Raw genomic sequence first — 22,543 nt, 5'->3', positions numbered from 1 at the left:
GGCCAACTTATTTCTTTTTGAATTTTTTCACTGTGTAGAAATGAATCAGGTGCTGGAAGAAAGGCTGTGGTCTTTTGATAACCATCTGCTAGTTTTGAATGAATGGAAGATAGGACTGGCACCAGAGGCTATTTTCCTAGATTATGCATATTTTTGGATTCAAATATATGACTTGGCACTAGGCTCTATGTTAGAGGCCATCAGCAAACAAATTGGTAACTATATTGGAAAGTTCCTGGAATATGATGGTTACAACAATTCTGTAGCACGCATGATGTTTATGAGGACCAGGGTTAATATTGATATCATGTTACAACTTGAAATGTTTAAGAAAATTAAACGCACACAAACGGATTATTCATTCATCTCTTTTAAATATGAGAGACTCTTTAACTTTTGCTACTTATGTGGACGCCTTGAACATAATGACATAATCTATGAAATGAATTTTTGGGTCCCAGTCGATGAGCTCAAGAAGGAATAAGGTGAATGGCTGAAAGTGCCGATGAGAAGAGGTTTCGAACCAGTGATTTCGAAGTGGTTAAGGGATCCAAGAAGCAATAGGGGTGTGACTACAGTAGGCTCATCTAGCTCTCTTTTTGCAAATCCAAATTTTCACCTGAACACTTCTCGGAATGCTACAAGCCAGGTTCCTCGAGGGACTATTCCTACTCATGAAAATGATACTCATACAACGAAGTCTCCAACTTCAGGGGGGTCTGATATGGAAACATCTATAGACGACCTGGAAGATACGAGTCTTCAACTCCAGGATGATCATAAGCGCAGGAGGGCAATGAATCAAATTCCTCAAACATCACCAGTGGATCTAGAGTGCGAGACTCATCCCAGAAACACCAATACGGGATCAAATTCTTCTCTAGAGATGGTTTCTTCTTTACCCAAGGATCAACCAATCTCTTTTGTTTATGACACGGCGAGACCTGACACCCAGGTCCCCTGACCTTAATGAGTTGCTTAAGTTAGAACTGTCTAGGTCTGGGAAACCTCCGGGCAGTTGTTCATTAGGTGAGTTATTGAAAACTCATAATCCTAGTGTCGTTTTTCTAATTGAAACATTGGTTCACAAAAATAAAGTTGATAGCATTCGGTAGTAATTTTGTTATGATGTGTGTTTTGTTGTGGATAGTCGCGGTAAAAGTGGGGGGCTTGCTATGTTGTGGAAGAGTGATCTGGACGTGGCTATCTCAGGCTATTTTGACCATCATATTGACTTGTACATCACAGATTGTGCAATGGGTGACAATACTATTTTAGTCTTGTTACTTTCTATCTTATTCTATATAATTTGGAAATATTTGGTGTTCAATTGATGTTTTTTTATCTCATATTTTATTTTGAGAGAAAGTTTAGGTGTTTGGTGAAAAATCTGGAAATTAATGGCTTTTTGGAGTATTTTGGAATATTTGTAAATCAGAGACCAGTTTCAGTTAAGGCGTGGGCACGTCCTGTCTCAACTGTAATTGAGAAACAACAACCAACTTCAGCTAAGGCGTGAGCACGTGGCTAGACGAATTTGGAAGAGAAAAGAAGATATTTTCATATTTGATTTTGGGATATTATCTTATTTGGTTGCATTTTATTTTAGTTAGGATTTGAATATTTTCTATTATCTCTAATTTAATCATTAATTAATTAGAGATTTAATTTCTTTTTTTATCTCTTAGGGATATTTTAGTCTTTCTTCTTAGGGTTTTTTCTCTATAAACAGAGGTTTAACATTCCCTAGAGAAAAGAGAATGATAAGCCTAAAATATACCTAAAATAGGATGCATAAATATAATAATTTCATGTAAACAATTCATTAATTATATTATTTTGGAAAGATTTCACGTTGGTATTTGTTACTTGTGTGCAAGGTGTTAATTATTTGGAAAAATCCAAATAGGAGTAAAAATGGAGTAGAAATGAGTGAGAAATCAAGCTTTTGTGAATATCACGTACGAGAATCATAAATCGCGTCAGAGAATTGAAGCACACAACAAAGGAAGAAGAAGAAGAAAAGTTTATGTCATGACTAAGATTATCAAAATCTCGATCGCAACACGTGCCCCCAACAGCTAGCAATGTGTGATTCCTTCCCTCCTTCCGCTTCCCTAAATCACGTACGAGATTCTTGAAATCTCTACAATGACAGCGAATCTATTCAACACATTTAACATGTTTACTTCTCCAATCGACGCATCCTCTCATCCGGATAGAGGCAATCCTTCACCAATGGACATGTCTCTTCAGCACACCTCTTGGATAATTATAAATAGAGGAAGAATTCAGAGTTCAAATGTTAGAAATTTGTTACACAAACTTGTTAAACAAAGTTACAAGTTGTACAAATAGTTATAGATACAAGATACATATTTTATTGTTTACATTAGAGTTTACTCAAGTCGAGTTTATACTTCGTAGATCGACCGAGAGGTGCTATTTCGAGGATTCAACGAGAAGAACCTATGTTGGGGGCGACCCACGGTCTGACAAACCTACGAAGTTCAATAAAGGATTGACAACCCGGAACTCTTCCTAGTCAAATACCATTCAAACTTCTTCTTCTCTGTTAACTTGAGATGTTTCAACTCAAACTAATGAATATCTTTTAATTCAATTCCATTTTTACTGTTGTTTTATTTTTAGTCTGATTTGGCGATATTCTTTAAGTAATTCTAACGGGTGTTTCATGCAGATTATTTATAAAGATCTTGGTATTTTTCATGCTAACTTATTGGGAACTTAAGCAAATTCGGATTTATATTTTGTCATTACGAGAGATCGATTAATCGGATATAAACACCACATTTGATTAAGGTTTTTAGTCTTAGACCAAGAGGAAAGATTGATTACAGTTCAATTCATTTCAATTGAGTAAATTGGTAATTTGTTATATCTTTCTAAATAAATCAAAGTTAGAAGTGGCGTTTTCGCTTAGTATAAATAAGCATTGAAATGAACTTTAATCTAAATATAATTTCTATAAATTGTAATCTTAATTATAACCAAAATTAGAATTAGAAACCAATTTAACCATTTAACGATTTTTCTATTAACCTCGAGAAAACGAATTTAATCAGAATTGTAGTTTTTATTATCAAAACGTTCCTTGTGGGATCGATATCTTTTTATTACTATAAGCGATACCGTGAACTTGCGGAAATCGCGCAACAAAGAACTAGGTTTTACAGATTTTCATTTGTATTGTTGAATGGTTTTCATTATGAGTAGCTAAGTTGCATTTTCTGATTCAAGAGAGAATTCATTTGGTTAAAAATTGTGAGGTTTCATGTATTAAATCATTCAAGTATTAATTCAAGTTCTGATTATTATTGAATCATATTCAATCTTCTATTGCTAAGTATTTATTCTTGATCTGTAATTGTCTTGAATGAATTACAACAAGTAGCAAAAATCGATCTTGAGTAATTGAGTTTTTGCTTGAAATTGATTGGGAAGAAAATTTAGTCAATTGTTATTGTTTGTTGATGTTCCTCCCAATAGGAATTGATTTGATAAACTTTCTTAATCCTAATGCGGTTATTGAGGAATTGGATATGCTTCATTCCCTTTTCTTAATAACTAGGTTGATTTAGATGCTTCATTTAAATTGATGACTTAAGGGAAAGTGAAAGAGTGATTTAGGCAATCCTTACACTCTTTGATCAAATATTTGAATTTGAATTTGTTCATCATTTAAACCAAGGATCAACGAACATCCAATGAACCCAATCTCTTGAATCATGTTTTCTCATTATTGGATTCCAATTTACTTTACTTGTTTATTTTGATTTAATAATCTATCACAATCAAACCACCCCCCCCCCCTTTATTTTATTTGCTCATTTGAATTTAGAGGTTAATTGTTCTCTTGGGATTCGACCTAGTCTCACTATTACTACAAATCAAATTGTTATAAATCAATTTTGTTGGTTTATATGGGTTTACGGTTAGAAGTTTACATAGTGAGTCCTGGGATTTGTTAGCTTCTATTACATCTTCTACTAACCTAGCTTGGGTGGTTATTGGTGACTTTAATTGCATCCTAAGTCAGGAATAAAAAAAAGGTGGTGCTTTGTATCCTAGGTATCCTATACGAAATTTTTCTAAAGCATTAATGCATGTCTTAACAAACTGGCTCTTGAAGGGGTCGATTTACTTAAGAGAAGAGTTGAGCGGCTTGGATCCAGGAGAAACTAGATAGAAGGTTCACATCGGCAAGTTGGTGTTACCGATTTTGAAATTATAAGTTCACAAATCTGGTTGCAGGTTACTCGAATCATTCTCCAATATTTTTGGAAGTGTTGGACGTCAGTTTGTTCCGAAGTCCCATCGATTTCAGTTTGAAATTGGATGGCTTAAGGAAGCTGGTTTCACTGATACGGTGAAGAAGAGGTGGGTGGGTGTTCGAAATCTCAATATGGTTTCGAATTTGGCTGTCTGCTCTTCATCTATAGAGCAATAGGGTAAAAATTTCAAAAATCGGTTTTCCAAAAAGATCAATCAATGTAATACGCTAGTATTACAGTTGTGGGACAAGGAAGATAGAGGCTCGGTTAATCGGTTTTGGGAAGCAATAAGGAACTTGAATCACTGGTTAGACGTGAAGGATACGTACTAGAGACAACATGCTAAGCAGTTTTGGCTCTCAGAGGGGGACTTAAACACAAATTATTTTCACGCCAGCGTAAACACTAGGAGGAAAGCGAACCGAATTGAAAAATTAGTCGACAGAAATGGCGCGGAGGTAACCGACTCCTAGGCAATTCATTATGTTGCATGGTCCTACTTTGAAAATCTCTTTTGTGCCTCACATGTAAATTTTTACGACCTTGTGAATTGGGTCCTATGTATGGTTACTGCTGATGTGAATGTGGGTTTGCCTACACCTTTTACGCTCGAGGAATTTGGAATTGTTGTTTTTCAAATGCACCCAAATAAGTCGCTAGGGCCTGATGGACTTAACCCGTGTATGTTTTTCATCATTTTTGTCGTTATATTGGGGAGGAAAATTTTAAGGCATGTGTGGGGTGGCTAATGATAGGGGTCAAAAACCCCTATCTTTAGGTACGGTTTTAGGACGGTTTTAGTTTAGTTTTTCATCAATAAGCGAGCAATTCTCGCATTTATATGCATGTGTGTGTGTGTATTAGATTTTCTATATGTTTTATTTACTTTTATGGTTTAAGTTCGTTTTCTGATTGTTTTTGGGCAAATATTGCCAAACTAGCACGTATGTTAGCTTTCAATTATCTATTATGGCTAAATGATCCACCAAAAGTCGCACCAAATGGAGTTTTTACTCAAATCAAGTGATTGGTGGGTCAATTTAGCCTCGGAACTAATATTGTTTGGAGTTTACATGCGTGTGCAGGTCAAAACAGGAACAAGTTCGGACGAAAATCGCGTCTTGGGGACACCCGGCAGTCACGCGGGGCGTTTAGGCACTTGCTGCTAGCCAAACTGGCCTTTTTAGGCCAACTCCATTAAAACATCATTACAATCAGTAACCCCATCGCCTCGATCTTCATTTATACAAACTATATCAGCAGATCTACAAACAACATAAAACATCAATTAATCCACAGACATTGATTCAATTGTTCCAAAACAAACAAACACAAATTATTCCAACAAAATAAATTACATTTTATCTGAAACAGCTTTATCAGGTAAAGATTGGCTCAACAACTCAAAATGAGGAGAAGAGTTTCTTCTTTTTGTCAACTTCGGTCCTTCCTCTATCTCTACTTTCTCTTTTTCTTTCTTTACTCCTCCTTTCTTCTTCTTCTTCTCCTTCTCTGCTCCTCATTTCTCTTTCTCTAATGCTTCTGCTCTCTTTCTCTCTAACTGTTTGTTGTATTCTTCATCCACTGCATTAGATTCTTCCCAAAAACCAGGAAGATTAAAAAAATAATTTTCCTCATCAAATTCTTTAAATACTCTTCCTGAATGCTGACTTGCTGCCATTCGCTCTGAATGCTGGCTCATCCTCTCTTCTTTACTCACTCTGTACTTCGTAAACATGTTCTCAAACAATGTATTCATTCGCACAGGTAAATCATTCTTGTCAAACATAACTTCCGCTTTATCCAGCAAAATATACATCTCATTAACTTCAGTAGCTAATCTCTTAGCCACTGATTTAAACTTGTTCATAAATTCCTGAATTTATAGAAACACTATTTAGTAATTCATAAAAAAGAAACAGTATCTTCTATATCAAAGAAAAACAAAGCTGCATACCATGAAGTTACTTGGACAGCCAGAAACTCCTTCTTCTTGACTATTTTTTCTTCTTGTTCGGTTGGAATATTTTGCTATTCTTCTTCTTCTATCTGCTTCTTCTTTTCTTCTTTCTTCTTCTTCGTACCTTCTACCTTCGGGCCATCACAATCCACCTCCGCTTCAGATTCCACTAATCTCTTCAAAACAATACCATTGCCAAATCCACTAAGATTTTCAACTTAATTCTATCCGAGATTAACTCCTTGTTCCACACAGAGGTTAGTGGACAGATCATTGGCTTCAAATCAACGCCACGTTGCAGACGATTAAAATAACATATCTACAAGAAAACACAGGAGAAAAAAGCTATAAACAAATAGATAAATTGTTCCAAATAAAAACATAAATCGTTCCAACAAATTGAATTAATTGTTCCAACACATTCAATCAATTACCATAATAAATGGAAGTGGGCTTGTGAAATAATTTAGATTAGGATCAGACTTGTAAGCACGAACAAAATCCATAAGATGCCTAAAAGCAAAGCGACACCAATCCAACTTTGAAATTTCATTGACATTCATGCAACTAAATAAAAACTTATTGTACAACGACCTATTCTTCGTCGATCGTATGCAACAGTTGACAGCAACAATGATAAATTCCAAATTAACTCATTGCAAACATCCACCAGCAACAAATTTGACAGCCTATAAAGCACAACTTTATCCACAGGACTACCACTCTTAAGACCAAATGTCTCCTTCCATGTCTCTAAAAACTTAACACAACTCTCCCCACTATTATTATTGCCTTCTTGAATTTCCATTCCTCCACAAGGCAGCCCATAAACTGAATGGAAATCTTTTTCACTCAAATCAATACGCTCATTACCAGGAAGGACAAAACAACATCTGTCTGGGTCCACATCAGCCACAACCTTCGCACAAAAAGATGAATTGTGCTTCCCAAGGTCTAGAGACAAAAAAAACCACCAAAGCCTATATCCCTAATAGCTTCTTTGTGTGTCCATGGTATACTCTTAACAAAGTTAATAAAAGTTGTTGGACGAACCCTTTGATTCAATCCTGCACCAAAAAAATCTTCCTCCATAACAGACTCATGTTTGTCCTTCTTCACCATCCTTGTTTTAAAACTACGGTTCACAGCCTTAGAACCAGATCTAACAACCTCAACCTTCTGCCTCTTCATTCTAGAACCATCATCTCCCTTCACATTCACTCTAACATTTTTTTTTCTTTTCATCTTTGCGAGAAACAACATATTCATCTTCTCCTTGTTGTTCTTCTGATGGTGTACTAGCACTGATCACAAAATCAGGATCCTTAATATTATCCCGAGCATCAAAAGAACTTTCATCTGCATCACCATCACTTTCTACATCCTTCAATGCATCTGAACTGCTGTCATCATCTACAACAGGCACATCCATAGTTGACAATTTTTTCCTACAAGCAGATTTCTTAACAAATCTCTTCTTACTTCCATCATTACTTTTCTTTACAGAGACCCTTGAAACTGAAGAAAAAACAAAATTAACAACAATACTAAGTTCAACAAAATACATATATTGTTCCAAACGAATACATATATTGTTCCATGAAAACATATATAAACAAATAGTACATGTCTTCCTCCTCTTGTATATATTCAGAGTTTATTGCATCAAGCAATGAATGATGAATAACATTCTCAGGGAAACGATCATTTCTACTGGAAGTATCTTTAGACATTATGATATATTCTGAAAAAAAAAAAAATACAAGTCAGAAAACTAACAAATGAGAGCCGGAAAAAATGAGAAATGAGAAGCCGTTGAAACCCTAGAAAATAAGTAACAAAACAAAAACGAAATACATAAAATTAAACAGAAAATCTAAACAAATAAACTAAGAACATGAACAATCCAATATCTGACACGAACAAAGGAAAACAAAAAAAGCTTACTTAAACACATAACCTTTTCCATGGAAAATAACTACAAAAACTTAAAAAAAATACACGAAAAGTATGGAGGAACTTACCGATAAAGACAGAAATAAGAAATGAGAGCCGGAAAAAGGAAACCGGAGAAAAGAATCGAGAAGAAAATGATCAGAAATAAGGAGAAAACCGAGAAATGAGAAGTCGTCGGTTAAAGAGGGTATTTATACAAGCGTGCAAAATTACCATTATGCTCCGCGCATTTTTTACAAATTACAAAATTGCCACAGTTGTCACACAATAAGGCTTATCACATCACAAAAAATGTGTCACACCCGATCTCTTCTCTCTCTCTATATATAAAATTTAATAGCTAAGGTGTCACTTGGAGATGTCAAAAATTGATAAACTGATTTAGACCGTCGGATTTATGAAAATCAAAACAGTGTTGTAGGTACAGTCAGAAATGATTTTTAAAACAGTCATAACATATAATAACAATCCTAAATTATTATGTTGGATGATTATAGCATAATAGAGTTGGATGATTACAAAGACAAACAAGCAACATGAATGCAGTTATATTATATGAAAGGAATGGAATATAAACGAAGAATAGGACAAATTGAGGTCCAACAAGAAAATTCCTTGTTCCACAAACAATAGAAAAATCCTCAACGGACAATAGTGGGATCAAACTTTTATATGTGATACGTAATATTATTGCTCACAACCCCTTCTTAATTCAGTTTTTATTTCCTTAGTGCTTTCAACTTTAATCCTGACAAACAAGAAAAATGCATCCGACAATCCTGAGATCACTGCTTTTGTTCCTCCTGCTGGGTTCATGCACTGCCAACCAAATGAGTAGACTCCGGGACTTGATTAAATCTCATAGACTCGGCTCTGCTACTCGGTCTCAGTTAGGAGTTGAAGAAGATGATGGAACATACAATTCTGTGTATGTGGATTATTCCCAAGATGGATTGATGGAAGCAGACAAGATAGGAAGTCTGCCTGGACAACCTCAAGGAGTTGATTTTGATCAGTATGCAGGCTATGTTACTGTTGATCCCAAACATGGAAGAGCACTCTTTTATTATTTTGTTGAGTCCTCTCTCAATTCTTCTACCAAACCACTTGTCTTGTGGCTCAATGGAGGTAACCACCAGGTCTTATCTTTTTAGTACTGGCCAACTGCATTTTTTTTTTATGTTAATGGGTTCCTGCATTTTCCTTTGCAATTGAAGTATCTTAGTGTATATTAACTCAAACTTGAAATTGAAATCTTAAATGGATTTAGAGTCGGGAGGGTTTTAAAATGCGTTTAAAGATATAGCATAATCACTTTTTCCGTATATGAAATGAGATTTAGTTTATTCCTAACCTCGTCGTTATCCTTTAATACTGTTCTTTCTTAGACCTTCTATCCCGACATTTACACAAGCGGCGCAAGGCCTAACACTGGTACCCTCACTTATCGGGGCAAGCCCTACATAGGGTGGTGCTCTATTGGGCCACCCCTATGTAGGCTGGTGCTCTATTGGGCCAAACAGGAATAAAAGGTGGCCACTTTTACTTTTTATTTAAGTTCGTTCTCAAATCCTAGTGGTTTCTAAACACCTTTAATCTAGAAGTCTCTTAAGCTAAAATGATATCGTTTTTGTTTTTGGTTGTGCTGAAAAGAAATTGGAAATTCAGTCCCCAATCCTCTAAAAACAAAGTGATAGATTTGCCGCTTTGCATAATTCACAACAATCCAATCCCTCTTCCCCTTTAAATTAACGGTTAAGGTTAGTTTTTATAATTCTCCCTCACATCAATGCCTCTGAGCTTGAGGCATGTATATTACATGCTCATCTTATATATGTCGTAATTTCATCAATAAATGAGGTTGTTAGAATATAATTTCTCTATTCTTTTATTTAAGAGGCTCTAATACAATAAAAACTAATTGAACTAAAAACTTAGACTAATAAAATACTATTATCTCACACTCTTCTCCTTTTCTTTTCTCTCTTCACCACCCCAACTCCGCCACCATCTATCGCCCACACCGCCACCAACTCCGCCACCATCTATCGCCCACACCGCCACCACCCTGTTGTCACATCTTCCGGCTAAAATTGAACCCTCAACTGTGAATTTCTGACTTCGCCACTGCAACCACGAAGCCACAGCGGAACAGTGGCGTTACATTAAGTGACTTGACGCCACTCGATATGCACATTTCTTTTAGTGTGACTACAATTGGAATGAGATTGTCCTTTAAGGAAAGTTCCAAAAAAGAAAATGAAGTCTCCTGCACGCATCTCCCTTCCATTTTAAGAAGTATAATGACGTTATTGTCACTTTCTTAAGTGTTCTTAGCACTTAAAATTTAAATCAAAGACGGAGACGGTGACATTTTCAATCAAAAGCTCCACCAAGAATATTAATAGGCTGAGTTGGATTGGATAGTGGAACCTTGTCGACATGCTTTTGCTATCCGAGTGTTGTGTTAGCAATATCATGAGCCAGTGCTTTAATTCCAAGACATACCATTTGTACAACCCAAATTATGAGTCAACAAGACTAAGAAATTCAGGGTCCCTCCACTTCGACAACATGCCAAATTGTACTCCTTGCTCTACAATAAATTTAGTGCACAATCGGTGGTTAAGACATTCGGATTAGTCATTTTCAGTTCCAAAGTAGTAATCAATTGAGCTATGGTGATAAGGACATTTCTTCACAATCTCATTTTTCAAATCAACTAGAGTCACTTGTAATTAATCTGCGATCTTCTTAGGCACTTTAGGTAATTTCTTTAACAATTTGATATACGATAGATATTATCGTTTTGGTTTAACTTCAATACTGTGAACATCACCTATTGGAATTCACATTAATAATTATCCACAGGTAACTTCCTCTCTATTTCTAATATGAGATTCATTTTATTTCTTTATGCCTTCATCGCTATCCCTTAGTGACCTATTCCAAAATCGGATCATTACATACCTACCATACCAACTTTTATCGGGTTTGTCCTTGAACCAACACATCGTACTGAAGAGTTGCATGGACATCAATTATAACAATACCATGTAAACCTTGTATGTTTTGGTCAACACCTTAGGGCTCAAAACTTTAAAAAGAATCTACATGTATTAGAAATTTACGTTACTAATAAACCTTAGTTATTCCATCTATATTTTCAATGTCAGATTCACTTCATTCTTGCTTTCATCACCATCTTTTAAAGTCACATCTTGTTCAAACCTTCTACTCTGACGTCATCTACTCCGAATTGCAAATTCACCCTACTAATAAGCTTCAGTCACTCCCCTCTTCATTTTCCATGTGAAATTCAATTCATTTCTGTCTCAACTCCATCAATTAAAACTATACTCCTTGCTCAAACCTTCCACCCCAACGTACTCCGAACCAGCTTGTTACAATTTTTCTCCCAGTCAAGATCAGCTATGCATGCTGCAAATTGAATTCGACATATGCGACTAGAGAATCTTCTCACTTAATTGCTTGGCTGCAAGTACTATTAATAATGCTGTTGGACCAATATGTTGTAATCTTTAGATTTTTTAGAAACTTTGATGGAACTATTTACATATTGTTAAGTACAGTACAACTTGAGATAGAACATGTGTTTCCTACATCCTAAACAATATGGTTTTCACTTTTTTGCCAACACCTGATACCATATATCATACAGTCTGAAATCTGATTTACACTTCCATATTTTTTATAAGTAACCAATAATGTAAACCTCAGGGCCAGGATGCTCATCCCTAGGATATGGAGCCATGGAAGAATTGGGGCCTTTCAGAGTCAACAGTGATGGAAAAACACTATACAGAAATGAGTACGCATGGAACAATGGTATATCATGTAGTTCCTTTTCACAACTTCAAATTATTCTTTTTCTTCTAATATATGTGCAATCTAATTGAACATATAAAATGCTGGTAGTTGCAAATGTCATCTTCCTGGAATCACCTGCCGGAGTTGGGTTTTCATATTCAAACACTTCATCGGATTATAGCACAGGAGACAAGAAAACAGCAAAGGATTCTTATACGTTTCTGTTGAACTGGCTGGAGAGGTTCCCACAATATAAAACTCGTGATTTTTACATAACAGGAGAGAGCTATGCTGGTCATTATGTGCCTCAGCTTGCTTCCATAATTCTATCCAAGAACAAGAGCTCAAATCAGACCATTATCAATCTCAAAGGCATTGCTGTGAGTTCATCAATCTATGCTGTAAAACTAGCTACTCAACTCTTTTTCGTCGATGAATGTTAATATGATTGGTAATTATGGGCCAGATTGGAAATGCCTGGATAGATGATAACACAGGAACCAAGGGAACATATGATTATTACTGGACACATGGTCTGAATTCTGACGAAACCAATGCTGGAATCAACAAGAACTGTGATTATCTTACAGGTAACTTTTCGAGCGTCTGCTACAAATATCAGGATGCAGGCGACAAGGAAGTTGGCCCGATTGACCGTTACAACATTTATGCGCCGTTCTGCAATACTTCAGCGCCTATATCCAGCACTCCCCCTTCTGTAAGTGCTCATCCATGCTGAAACTTACCAGAAATCTATCTTTCCATTTCTGGAAAAAAAAGAGAAATAAGCATGACAGGACGTCTGAAATTTTTTACTACTGAATTGTCATGCTTGATTGCTTGTAAAACTGCTGCAATTCTCCTTCACATTCATTTGAATCTGCATTTAGTCGGACAATGATGTGTAAAAAGAAAAAGAAAAAAAGAGAAAAATAACAAAATAACAAAAAGGAAAGAAAGAAAGAGACTATGTTTTTCAAAATAAAGCTTTACATATAAGATTACGTTCTGATAAATCAATAATCTCACTTGCTAACCCCTTAGTATTCATGAATTGCTTTTTTTCTAGTCATGTCTTCATCTAGCATAATTTAAAGAGAGGCACCTCCAACTTATAGCTTAATTGGCAAAGCAGCTGATTTTGAGGGAATAAATCTAATTTTGATTGCCATCAAACCTCATCCGTAATTAAACTCTGAATACAATTCTCTCTCACACACATACACACGCAAATAAATAAAAATTAAGAAGTAATAACAAAAAGTGATCCTGAACCTGAATTTTTTGTTCTCCATATGTCGTTAGGTGAAAGATTTTGATCCCTGCTCTGATTATTATGTGGAGTCCTACCTCAATCTTGCCGAAGTTCAAGTGGCTCTACATGCGGAGGCCACAAACTGGGCTGCTTGTGGGTATGCCTGATTCGGAATCCCTTGCCTTTCTTTTGTTGAATTTATATGTTATACATAAATTTATGTGATTCTCAACTTGATAAAATTGTAACCTGAAATTAACAAATATACTTGCTCAAAGTACGGAGGTGAACAGATGAATTTCAACTAAATCAAGACTGGGTTGCAGATTTTGTTCACTGCCCCAAATAAAGCTCCTCCTTTTGATAATTTTCTTATTAAAGGAACTATGATTATTTGTCACATATCACAATACAGAAGTTAGAGAAATTACTGACAGACAAAAAGTTCGATTTAATTTGATAGCACTAGAGCATATTAGTAGTTTAAGGTATCACATAAAAGGCCCCATATATATACGTACACTCAAAGCTGACTCTGAACTGAAAATTCTTTCCACCTGTTGATCAGAGGTCGTTTAGTGGACTGGACAGACGACGCGCCAACAATCTTACCAGCTATAGAGCTTCTAATGGCTAGCGGAATCAGAATCTGGTTATACAGGTGGGTTGGCTCTTTACTATTAGTATTATCTTCAATACAATTATTGACATACTTTTCTTTCTCATTTATCAACAAAAGACACTACTTATTGTTTCCAGTATTACAACATTCTAACTTTTAGTAATCAAGCATCTACCTCGTTCGCCACCAATCCATCTTTTCTTTTGTTTGGGCAAATTGGTTCATACATCACACTAGAATCCCACTTTTGCTATCCCAAAATTTAATAAAAAAGGGCGGCCCTGTCACACTACGCGTCCCCGCTGAGCGAGGGTCCGGGGAGGGGTCCCACCACAAGGGTGTACTGGGGGCAAGCCTTCCCCTGCCAATTTATCTGGCAAGAGGCCGCTCCTAAGACTCGAACCCGTGACCTCTTGGTCACACGACAACAACGTTCACCGTTGCGCCAAGGCTCGCCCTCTATCCCAAAATTTAAAAAAAAAAAAAAAAAAAACTAGAAGCAAAATATTTCAGTTGCAATAGCCACTAACACTAAAAGAATGTTGAATTGAGACCCGCAGTGGCGACGTAGATTCAGTGGTATCGGTAACATCAACTAGATATGCCATAAAGACATTCAAACTTCCAGTAACTACAGCTTGGCGCCCGTGGTACAATAATAATGAGGTAAGATGTGAATTTTGGCGCTAATTAAATTCATAGCAGAACACAGTTTATAATATATTATTTAATGATGAATGGCAGGTAGGAGGATATGTGGAGGAGTACAAAGGATTGACCTTTATCACTGTTAGAGGGTCAGGGCATACCGTTCCAAGCTTCCAACCAGAGAGAGCACTAACTATGATCTCATCCTTTCTTCAGGGAAAACTTCCTCCTTCCTCGTGATACAACCATGCCATGCTATGAGAAAAATTCCAGTCACCTGCAACTCGAAACAGGAACAAGTCCTGAGTAAAATTTTAATATATACACACTTTCAAAGCCCTGTTAAAGAATGTGCATTTAACGTAAAAGAATACAAAGACACTGCAATTATGATTCAAAATTTCTGATACAGACAGCATAATCGCCTCTCATGTGCTTCCCCTCCCATCAAACGATTCGTTGTGCACGAAATCTATTTCATAAGGGCCCAAATACATAATTCAGTACAAATAAAGTGCTTCTTCCTATATGCTAAACAAACCCAAAAAGGAGGTGAATTGGGTATTTCAAACCTTTCCAAACTTCAGGGATCTCACCTTTGGGGTAACACATAGGAGTGCTACGAACACATCTGCTTTCCATTTCAAACATAGGATGCTAAGAACATATCAGCTTTGTCCCATCAAAGTCATATTCAATTATCTATCTCTTGCATTGCTGCTGGCGTTGAACTTTTTTCTGAGACCTGTTTTCATAGCAAACTCAACTTGGATCAAATGCATACCCATGATCCATAATAGGAAAACTCTGCCTGAACCTCACCAAATTTTCTGCTTCATCATTCATCATTCCATCACACTCGACAGTGAAATGCAAGAAGCAATATATAAACATCCAATGTTACACCTGTTATTACGTAAGGCTATTTCTGGACCAAAGAACAATAAAAAAACATTGCACTTGTATTTGACATGGGAGAAGTGTACATATCACATTTCAATCGAAAATATGAACTAGTTACATCGAATTCCTGTGAGAACTAAAAGAAAACAAAAAGTTGAGAGGCCTGGTTACTGGCAATATCGGCTCCGCAGCTTCCAGCAACAATCTCAATAACCGTAACACTGAGCTCAGGTGAGAGCTCAATCACCAGCCGTTTTTCGTCCAATACAGAAGCATTTTTTACCACCTTTCTGTTTGCTGCTGGTAGTACTTTCACCATTGCCCTGCTGGAGCCTGTAATTGCAGCCCTTGAGACTTTTTAGGAAGCTGCATCAATGTTTTTTCCTTAGGGAGTCTTGCAAGCCTGTTCTGTATCTGATGGAAACTAGAGAAATACAATTGAATTAAATGTCTGTGAAGAAGTTGAGATCAATTGTTATTATTATATACTAACTAAAAAGATGATTGAAATGGCTGTCAAGAATATTAGATTTGAAAAAGTGGAAGAAGAGAACTGAAACGGGAAGGTGTATACTAATTTTCCATTCAAAAAGTTCTTTAAACACAATACAAAAGTTATAGACTGCTGGTTAAATAAAAACTAAACATTTACCAGCTTAACCATACTTTTTGTCACCTAAAACCAACACATTTCAGTAATCCATACATTTAAACTTTAAAGTTAATTTCAGACATACTAAATAAAAACTCGAAGTCTAAAGAAAAATTGGATAAATTACACTCATGGGCACTCAGCTTTGGCCTAACTTTGTTGATGGCCCCTGAACTTTGCCCTTTACTAACATAAAAAAATCCTTATGAAAGTAGAGGAGACCTCAAAATGACCAATGGTTGTCGATATTAAAATGGAAAATTCCAAGAATTAAAGTTATTTAGAATCACATTTCTTATGGAACAACGTTTACAATTTCCCAAAATCACCTTTCTCGCCACTTTCTCTCTCCTGACCAAAACACACCTAAATGACTTCAAAGCAAAAAAGTTCAAGAATTAAAGTTTCTTAAAATATCATTTCTATCGGCTCAACAATGGAGGGTTACCTGCTATTAGAGTAGTCAAAGGTTAAGGAATCTTATGGTAGTAAAGGGCAACGTTCAGGACTTTAATGTCCTGATTTTGAAGTTCGGGGGCCGAAAGAAAGTTGCACCAAGATTGAGGGGCCAAGGATGTAATTTACCCAAGAAAAATCTCAAATCTCAACAATGGCCACAGAGAAATGAGGAAAAGAAAAAGACAAAAAAAAAAAAAAAAGAGGCAACCAGCAGCTACCTGGAAATTTTCAAGTTCTACAAGTTGTCATGTTCCTTCAAGGCTTCACAGATGCTGTCAATCCACCTGCCAAAAAAAAAGGAAAATGTGTCATATCAAAATAGGTGATACACTTAGATCTCATGTTAGTATTTTTTTGAAGCACATATCAAAATATCCAAGCAACAAAGTCAACCAGATGTTAGGAAAAAGATGTCACTTCCAATACATCTTAATCAATAACAGAGCAGTGCATATACCCATGTCGCGCAAAGTAATGGATGAAAGAAAAACTGCTAGAGAGCATATGAACCATCGCGAGAATAAATTGTAATCATATAGGCAAGATTTTTTCAACACTAAACAAGTTGATGGCATGAAAAATTGATGCTTAATAAAATAGAGTACCCTTCAAAACCAGGACATGCTGGAAAGTAAACATTTTTCAAGCCCAATTTTTTCGCTGCTGAAGCAGTTGTCTCACCGATACAGGCGACTGAATTATTCCACTGCTCTGATTCTGAAATCAGATTGATCCAGGCCCTGTGCAAAGGAGACAAATGAGCTAAGTAAATAGAATAAACCTTCAGTCAACCTAGGCAGCTCCAAACATGGGAGAAAATAGGGAGTTTATATTAACCTCTTGCATATGAAATACATAAAGAACTGATGAATATTCAACTCCCATAGATACACGACTAAAGGGCATGACATACACATAAGCAACATGAATTGAAAAATATATTAATCGGCAAGGAAGAGAAAAGGTAACATTGAACCCTGTATCTCAGGAAACTGATTGTCCATGCCCCACCTAACTTCACCTCTCAATCTCAAAGAACCACCTAGAGAAGGCTGTCCACTAAACTATCAGTTCTTCTTAGAAATGCAACCAACTACTTACCGAACTGCAGAAGGAGAAGCAACTGCAACGACAGGACAAAGAAGGGCCTCCCTAAGAGAAACTTGATCAACCTGATCAACAGCTACCTGAAAGAGACAATTAATAATAATGGAATAAAAAGAGATATCCATTCACTTATCCATAACATCCCTCATGCATACATTTCTGAAGCTGAAGTCAAATAACTTTTTGTAGAATCAGTCTACCAAAATGAACCTTCGAACTAAATTACTTACTGTGGTGTATGTATTTAGCCTCAAAACCTGAAAGCCACGATTAGACAGGCCATCCTCTGAAACATATGCAAGAAAATATGTTCAATTTCAGTTAATGCATTTCAAACATGATCTTGTAAAAGGTTTTAATCTAATAGGTATGTGATTGAGCAAATAAAATAACTAACATTCTCAAATTCAATAAATCAAAATTAAAGACGTACGATAAAGCAAGTATGTATTACTATGTTAAATTGCCCAAAAAGAAGGCACAATTATTAACATGAAAGCATACAACAATAAAAATTGTACTTACCAATCTCGTTACTCGCTTTGGCAGAAGCTGGATACAACACAGTACATCTTTTGTTCTCACTCTTAGGAAGCTCTGATGCCAAAACCTTACCTGTAGCTGTAGAATAACAGAAGTAAAAGAGGGAGCAGAACACGCATTGTTAGTGGAGCAAAAAATAAAAATCAAAACCACTTTGTGATCCAGTAAAAAAAGAATGACAAGGAAAAACTCAATGCAGACAAGCTGCCTGAATACTTGAACATCTGCGAGTACCTTTAGACGGCACAAAGGCAATATCAAGGGACTGCCCAAAAAATTGCATAGCTTCTTTAAAAACGCTAGCAGTACCAGCTCCTACAACCCCAACCTTAACATTTGGGGTTCCAGCTGCCCTATGGATCAAGTTTTAAGCAAGTTATCATTTATATTAATTTAAATCATTGCATAAAAAGAGATGTATTGGTGAGCTTGAACATAGTTCAAAACGAGCAATGGACAATATGTCATTCAGAAACCCTAGATATAAGACCTGGCCACAAGCATGCAACATCACATGAGACTAATACATAGCAAGCATTGTTTCAGCAAACCATTGCGAGAATATATATGTGGTGTTTGGTATAACTGAAAACATAAGATCCTGAAATAGTGCAAGTCATTGAATTTGATATTTTTTTCATAATGAGCCTTGCTACTTTGCATTTCTTGCTTTTTCAGAAGGAGAAAGAGGTGCAATGACAAAGAAAGAAGAGCAGAGACCAAGAAAAACAGAATCTACTACACAAGAATCATTGTTTCAAAAGCCATACTATGATACCTGTACTAGTATATCTACTCTTAATCAAGTATGAATAGAAATGTTCTAGTCTACAGATAACTATACATCACATGGTGAAAAGTGGAAACTAATCAAATAATATATGGAACTGCAAAAAAGATGACATAACCATGACCTAGAATTCAAATTGATTTGAGCAAAAATTTTAAATACTAACAAAGATCACTAAAAGAACTCTTTAGCAGTCTTAACATACAACATTAAAGCTAATTTATGAAAACCTTCAGATACATACTTCCATGCCTCTAGAAAAACCGAGCCTGCTTCAGGGGAAGTAATGACGATCCAATCAAAGGAACTATCTGCTGGAATCAGTATAGAAAAAATAAGAAACCAAAAGATAAATAGAATAACTTCATTCGAATAGGAAAACCCTAAGTAATATGGATTACAGCACACACTACAATATTTGCATCATAGGACATTCAAGGTATAACGTTGATTACATTGAACATGCATGGGAACTTTAATTACTTAGCATACAGCAAAACCAACGACCACCTTCCTTCTTAACTCCAATTTAAGGAGTTAAAACAGAGATAATCTGGAAAAAGAAAGGACTTCATGTATGACCTACAGAATATATCTCAGATCAAATATGTTAGGACAGCAAAGACCCAACAGACTAAACAAAGTCTCTAGCCCTGCTGATTCTTTTTTTTCCCCTATGTTCAAGAGCATAGAAAAAATCTGAACGGAAAAAGCTAAACATGTAATTGATCAAATATGTTAGGACAGAAAAGACCCAAAAGACTAAAAAAAAAAAGTCTCCAGCCCTGCTGATTCTTTTTCTTTTTTTCCCCTATGTTCAAGAGCATAGAAAAAATCTGAACGGAAAAAGCTAAACATGTAATTGATACAAAACTTGAATGTTTAAGCTTTTGATTTGTAGAGAAATTACCACTTAATGCAGAAGGAAGTCTATCCAAATCAGGTCCCTGAGTATGCTGAATTAGAGGAAGCTCCAGACAACTGATCCCATGTTTGGCCTAAAATTTAAGACAGTGGATTTTAAACATGTGAGAAGGATTCATTGCATATTATGTCACATAAGCTGACATTGAATATCTGTCCATTAGACATGTCCTTGCAACAAGACTCCAGAAACTCGCTTGACACATATTGCAAACATAATAGAACTTGAACAACTCATATATCAATGTTAAGACGTATCGTGTCTGCTAACTTCACTATTCGTAGCTAAAAAAGCCCTACAGATCAAAACAAACTTTATGCATAGAAAAACCAGAATGCAAATATAGACTAATTAAGCCTAGACAAAATGGAAATGGCAGAGCAACTAAAGCCTCATGGATTGATAGAAACTCGAGAATTGTTAATAGTTGTGAACAAATTGCAAGTCATTGAAAATGACAGACCATCACCATATGACAAGGAGTGGTTCAGTTATAGTAATAATGAAGAATAAAATTGCACATACTCATGTCAAAATTCGGTATAAGCTTAGAAAGCTATAAAAATATGCATAAACTCATTTCAATTAAATAATCATTGGTGCCAAACTAGTTAGGTTTGCCTGCATTGTATCTGTTTCTCCATTGATAGACGTTTTAGAGCACTTCAAGAATTATACATCATAAATCCATTTTTATCCATGAACCTCTACTTTTAGAAGAGCTGGATCATGGAATTGACTGCGCAAGATGTGACTATCAATGCATGCCATGGAAATGGTTGAAACACAACCAAAATGCTGAAAAATCAGCATCTCTGTTCCGCATTTAATCGAACAGGTGAAATGAGAAAAATATACTATCCACAACAGAATTCCGAAAATTCCACAGAAATCCAATCCGATTCCACCTATAGCGCCACGACTGTAGCTAAACAATAGAATTCTCAAATCTAGAGTTTCAAAAAAACGCAGGAACTCGAAATGCCGGAAAATGAAAAAAAAGAGGAAAGGAGAAAAAGGCACCAGAGCTTTAATGAGCTTGCCGTTTCTGCCTCGTTCCCTTGTAACGACTACTTTTGGGTTGGAAGTAGAGGAAGAAGCAACAGCTGATACTGGAGAATAAATTCGTCTGTGAAGTTGAGGAGAAATTGCAGGAGGGGGAAAAGGAGCGATACAAAAGCGAGAGGCGCAAGCCATTGGGTGTGTGGACAGAGACAAAGAGCCCTCCACTCCGGACTTTGGCCAGCTGTTGGCAAATTAAGCACCTGCCTCCATAATTATATTGTTATTTTAATTAAAAATATCTTTGTATGTAAAAGTAACGACGAATAAATTAAATACTAATTTCCTCAAAAAATAATTAGCGAGTAATTTTAAGTTTTGCAGTAGGTACACCTGTAGATGCTGCTAGAAGCCACGTGGCGATTCCGGTAGAAATTATACCAATGGGATGATACCACGTATACGTAGCTCTCTCGTGGGCTTATCATTGACGTTTGTCACCAATCTTCCTATCATGTGCTTCCTCTGCCTCCGATTATAGCTCCTGATGGACCGCAACACAACAACCCCTTACATTACAATCAAATCAATCACATTTTATTATGTACACATTTTTCTGAATATATTCCCTGCACTTTAAATTTTATTATTTTTCCAAAAATAAATATTTATATTATTTTATTTCTAAGAACTTAGTTAAAACTGGAATGGTGTCTTTCTGGGACGATCGGTGGCTGGATGATCTTGTCTTGCGGGAGGAAACCGTTCATCCTATTGCGGATGCGCATTCACACCTCAAGGTAGCTGACCTCTTTAATGAGTTGAATGGTTGGAGGTGGGACATTCTTGAGCACTACTTCGAGGAGGATATACTCTTGAGACTCCATGCCATTATTTCTACTCGTGACAGTGATATAGGAGATATGCCTCGTTGGAGAACGGCCAAAAATGGTATCTTTTTTTGCGAAGCTGCATATACTTTGTTAACTGAGAATGAGAGGGGGAGTCTCGTAAGGCCCATCTTCACCCGCCTCTGGCGGATGAAGGTTCCCAATCGTACCAGGTTTTTTGCCCTTCTTTGTTTGCATAAGTGTATCCTTACCGGTGCTGAACGTAGAAGGCGGCACATTACAGATGATGATAGGTGTCTTAGATGCCGGGAGAGCAGTGAAAATATCAGCCATGCCCTTAGAGACTGCCAAGACAGCAAAGACGCTTGGAAGGAGGTGATCCCGGTCAGGTGCTGGTCAAAGTTTTTTGCACCGACGGATGAGAATTGGTTTGAGCAGATGCTCTCTAAACCTGATGATTCCTTTAGCTTGGATAATTGGCGGGATTGGTTTGTTATTACGGCCTCTATTTTATGGGAATGGCGTAACAAGTCTCTCTTCCAACCTGATTTTGTGATCCCTTACAACAAAGGTGAGTTCATCAGACGGCGAGTGGGTGAAAACAAACGTTGCTGGTCTAATCTTTTGCCTAATCATATTATTGTGCATCGAGAAGAAAAGGGGCTCAGCTGGGTCAAGCCTCCTGAGAATGTCTGGAAGCTTAACACTGATGGTTCCCACCGAGAACATTCTAATTTGATTGCA

General features: G+C 36.4%; 2 protein-coding genes across 4 annotated transcripts; one reads left to right on the top strand and one right to left on the bottom strand.

Moving 5' to 3' along the window:
• The first annotated feature begins 8,892 nt into the window (after nucleotides 1-8,892).
• LOC136235223 (serine carboxypeptidase 1-like) lies at nucleotides 8,893-15,171 on the top strand. The gene is made up of 8 exons (XM_066024803.1): nucleotides 8,893-9,339; nucleotides 11,953-12,060; nucleotides 12,151-12,422; nucleotides 12,509-12,760; nucleotides 13,348-13,454; nucleotides 13,866-13,958; nucleotides 14,480-14,585; nucleotides 14,664-15,171. Exons 1-8 carry the CDS (start codon nucleotides 8,976-8,978, stop codon nucleotides 14,805-14,807), a joined length of 1,446 nt encoding a protein of 481 aa, XP_065880875.1. The 5' UTR covers nucleotides 8,893-8,975; the 3' UTR covers nucleotides 14,808-15,171.
• A 340-nt stretch (nucleotides 15,172-15,511) lies between these two features.
• On the bottom strand, nucleotides 15,512-21,213 carry LOC136235224 (uroporphyrinogen-III synthase, chloroplastic). Of its 3 annotated transcripts, none has more exons than XM_066024807.1 (10): nucleotides 20,970-21,213; nucleotides 19,932-20,019; nucleotides 19,266-19,335; nucleotides 18,466-18,584; nucleotides 18,214-18,309; nucleotides 17,919-17,974; nucleotides 17,683-17,768; nucleotides 17,263-17,321; nucleotides 16,800-16,865; nucleotides 15,512-15,894 (listed from the first exon to the last, which is right to left on the bottom strand). In XM_066024807.1, exons 1-9 carry the CDS (start codon nucleotides 21,141-21,143, stop codon nucleotides 16,837-16,839), a joined length of 777 nt encoding a protein of 258 aa, XP_065880879.1. In that variant the 5' UTR covers nucleotides 21,144-21,213; the 3' UTR covers nucleotides 15,512-15,894; nucleotides 16,800-16,836. The 3 variants fall into 3 exon arrangements, with proteins under 3 accessions (XP_065880879.1, XP_065880876.1, XP_065880877.1); XM_066024804.1 differs by having other exon boundaries at nucleotides 17,187-17,321; nucleotides 20,970-21,212; XM_066024805.1 differs by having other exon boundaries at nucleotides 17,187-17,321; nucleotides 19,266-19,332; nucleotides 20,970-21,211.
• Nucleotides 21,214-22,543: the final 1,330 nt, after the last annotated feature.

Source organism: Euphorbia lathyris, chromosome 7 (assembly GCF_963576675.1).
Source record: "Euphorbia lathyris chromosome 7, ddEupLath1.1, whole genome shotgun sequence".
NCBI lineage: Eukaryota > Viridiplantae > Streptophyta > Magnoliopsida > Malpighiales > Euphorbiaceae > Euphorbia > Euphorbia lathyris.
This window is presented reverse-complemented; position numbering and strand designations above follow the sequence as displayed.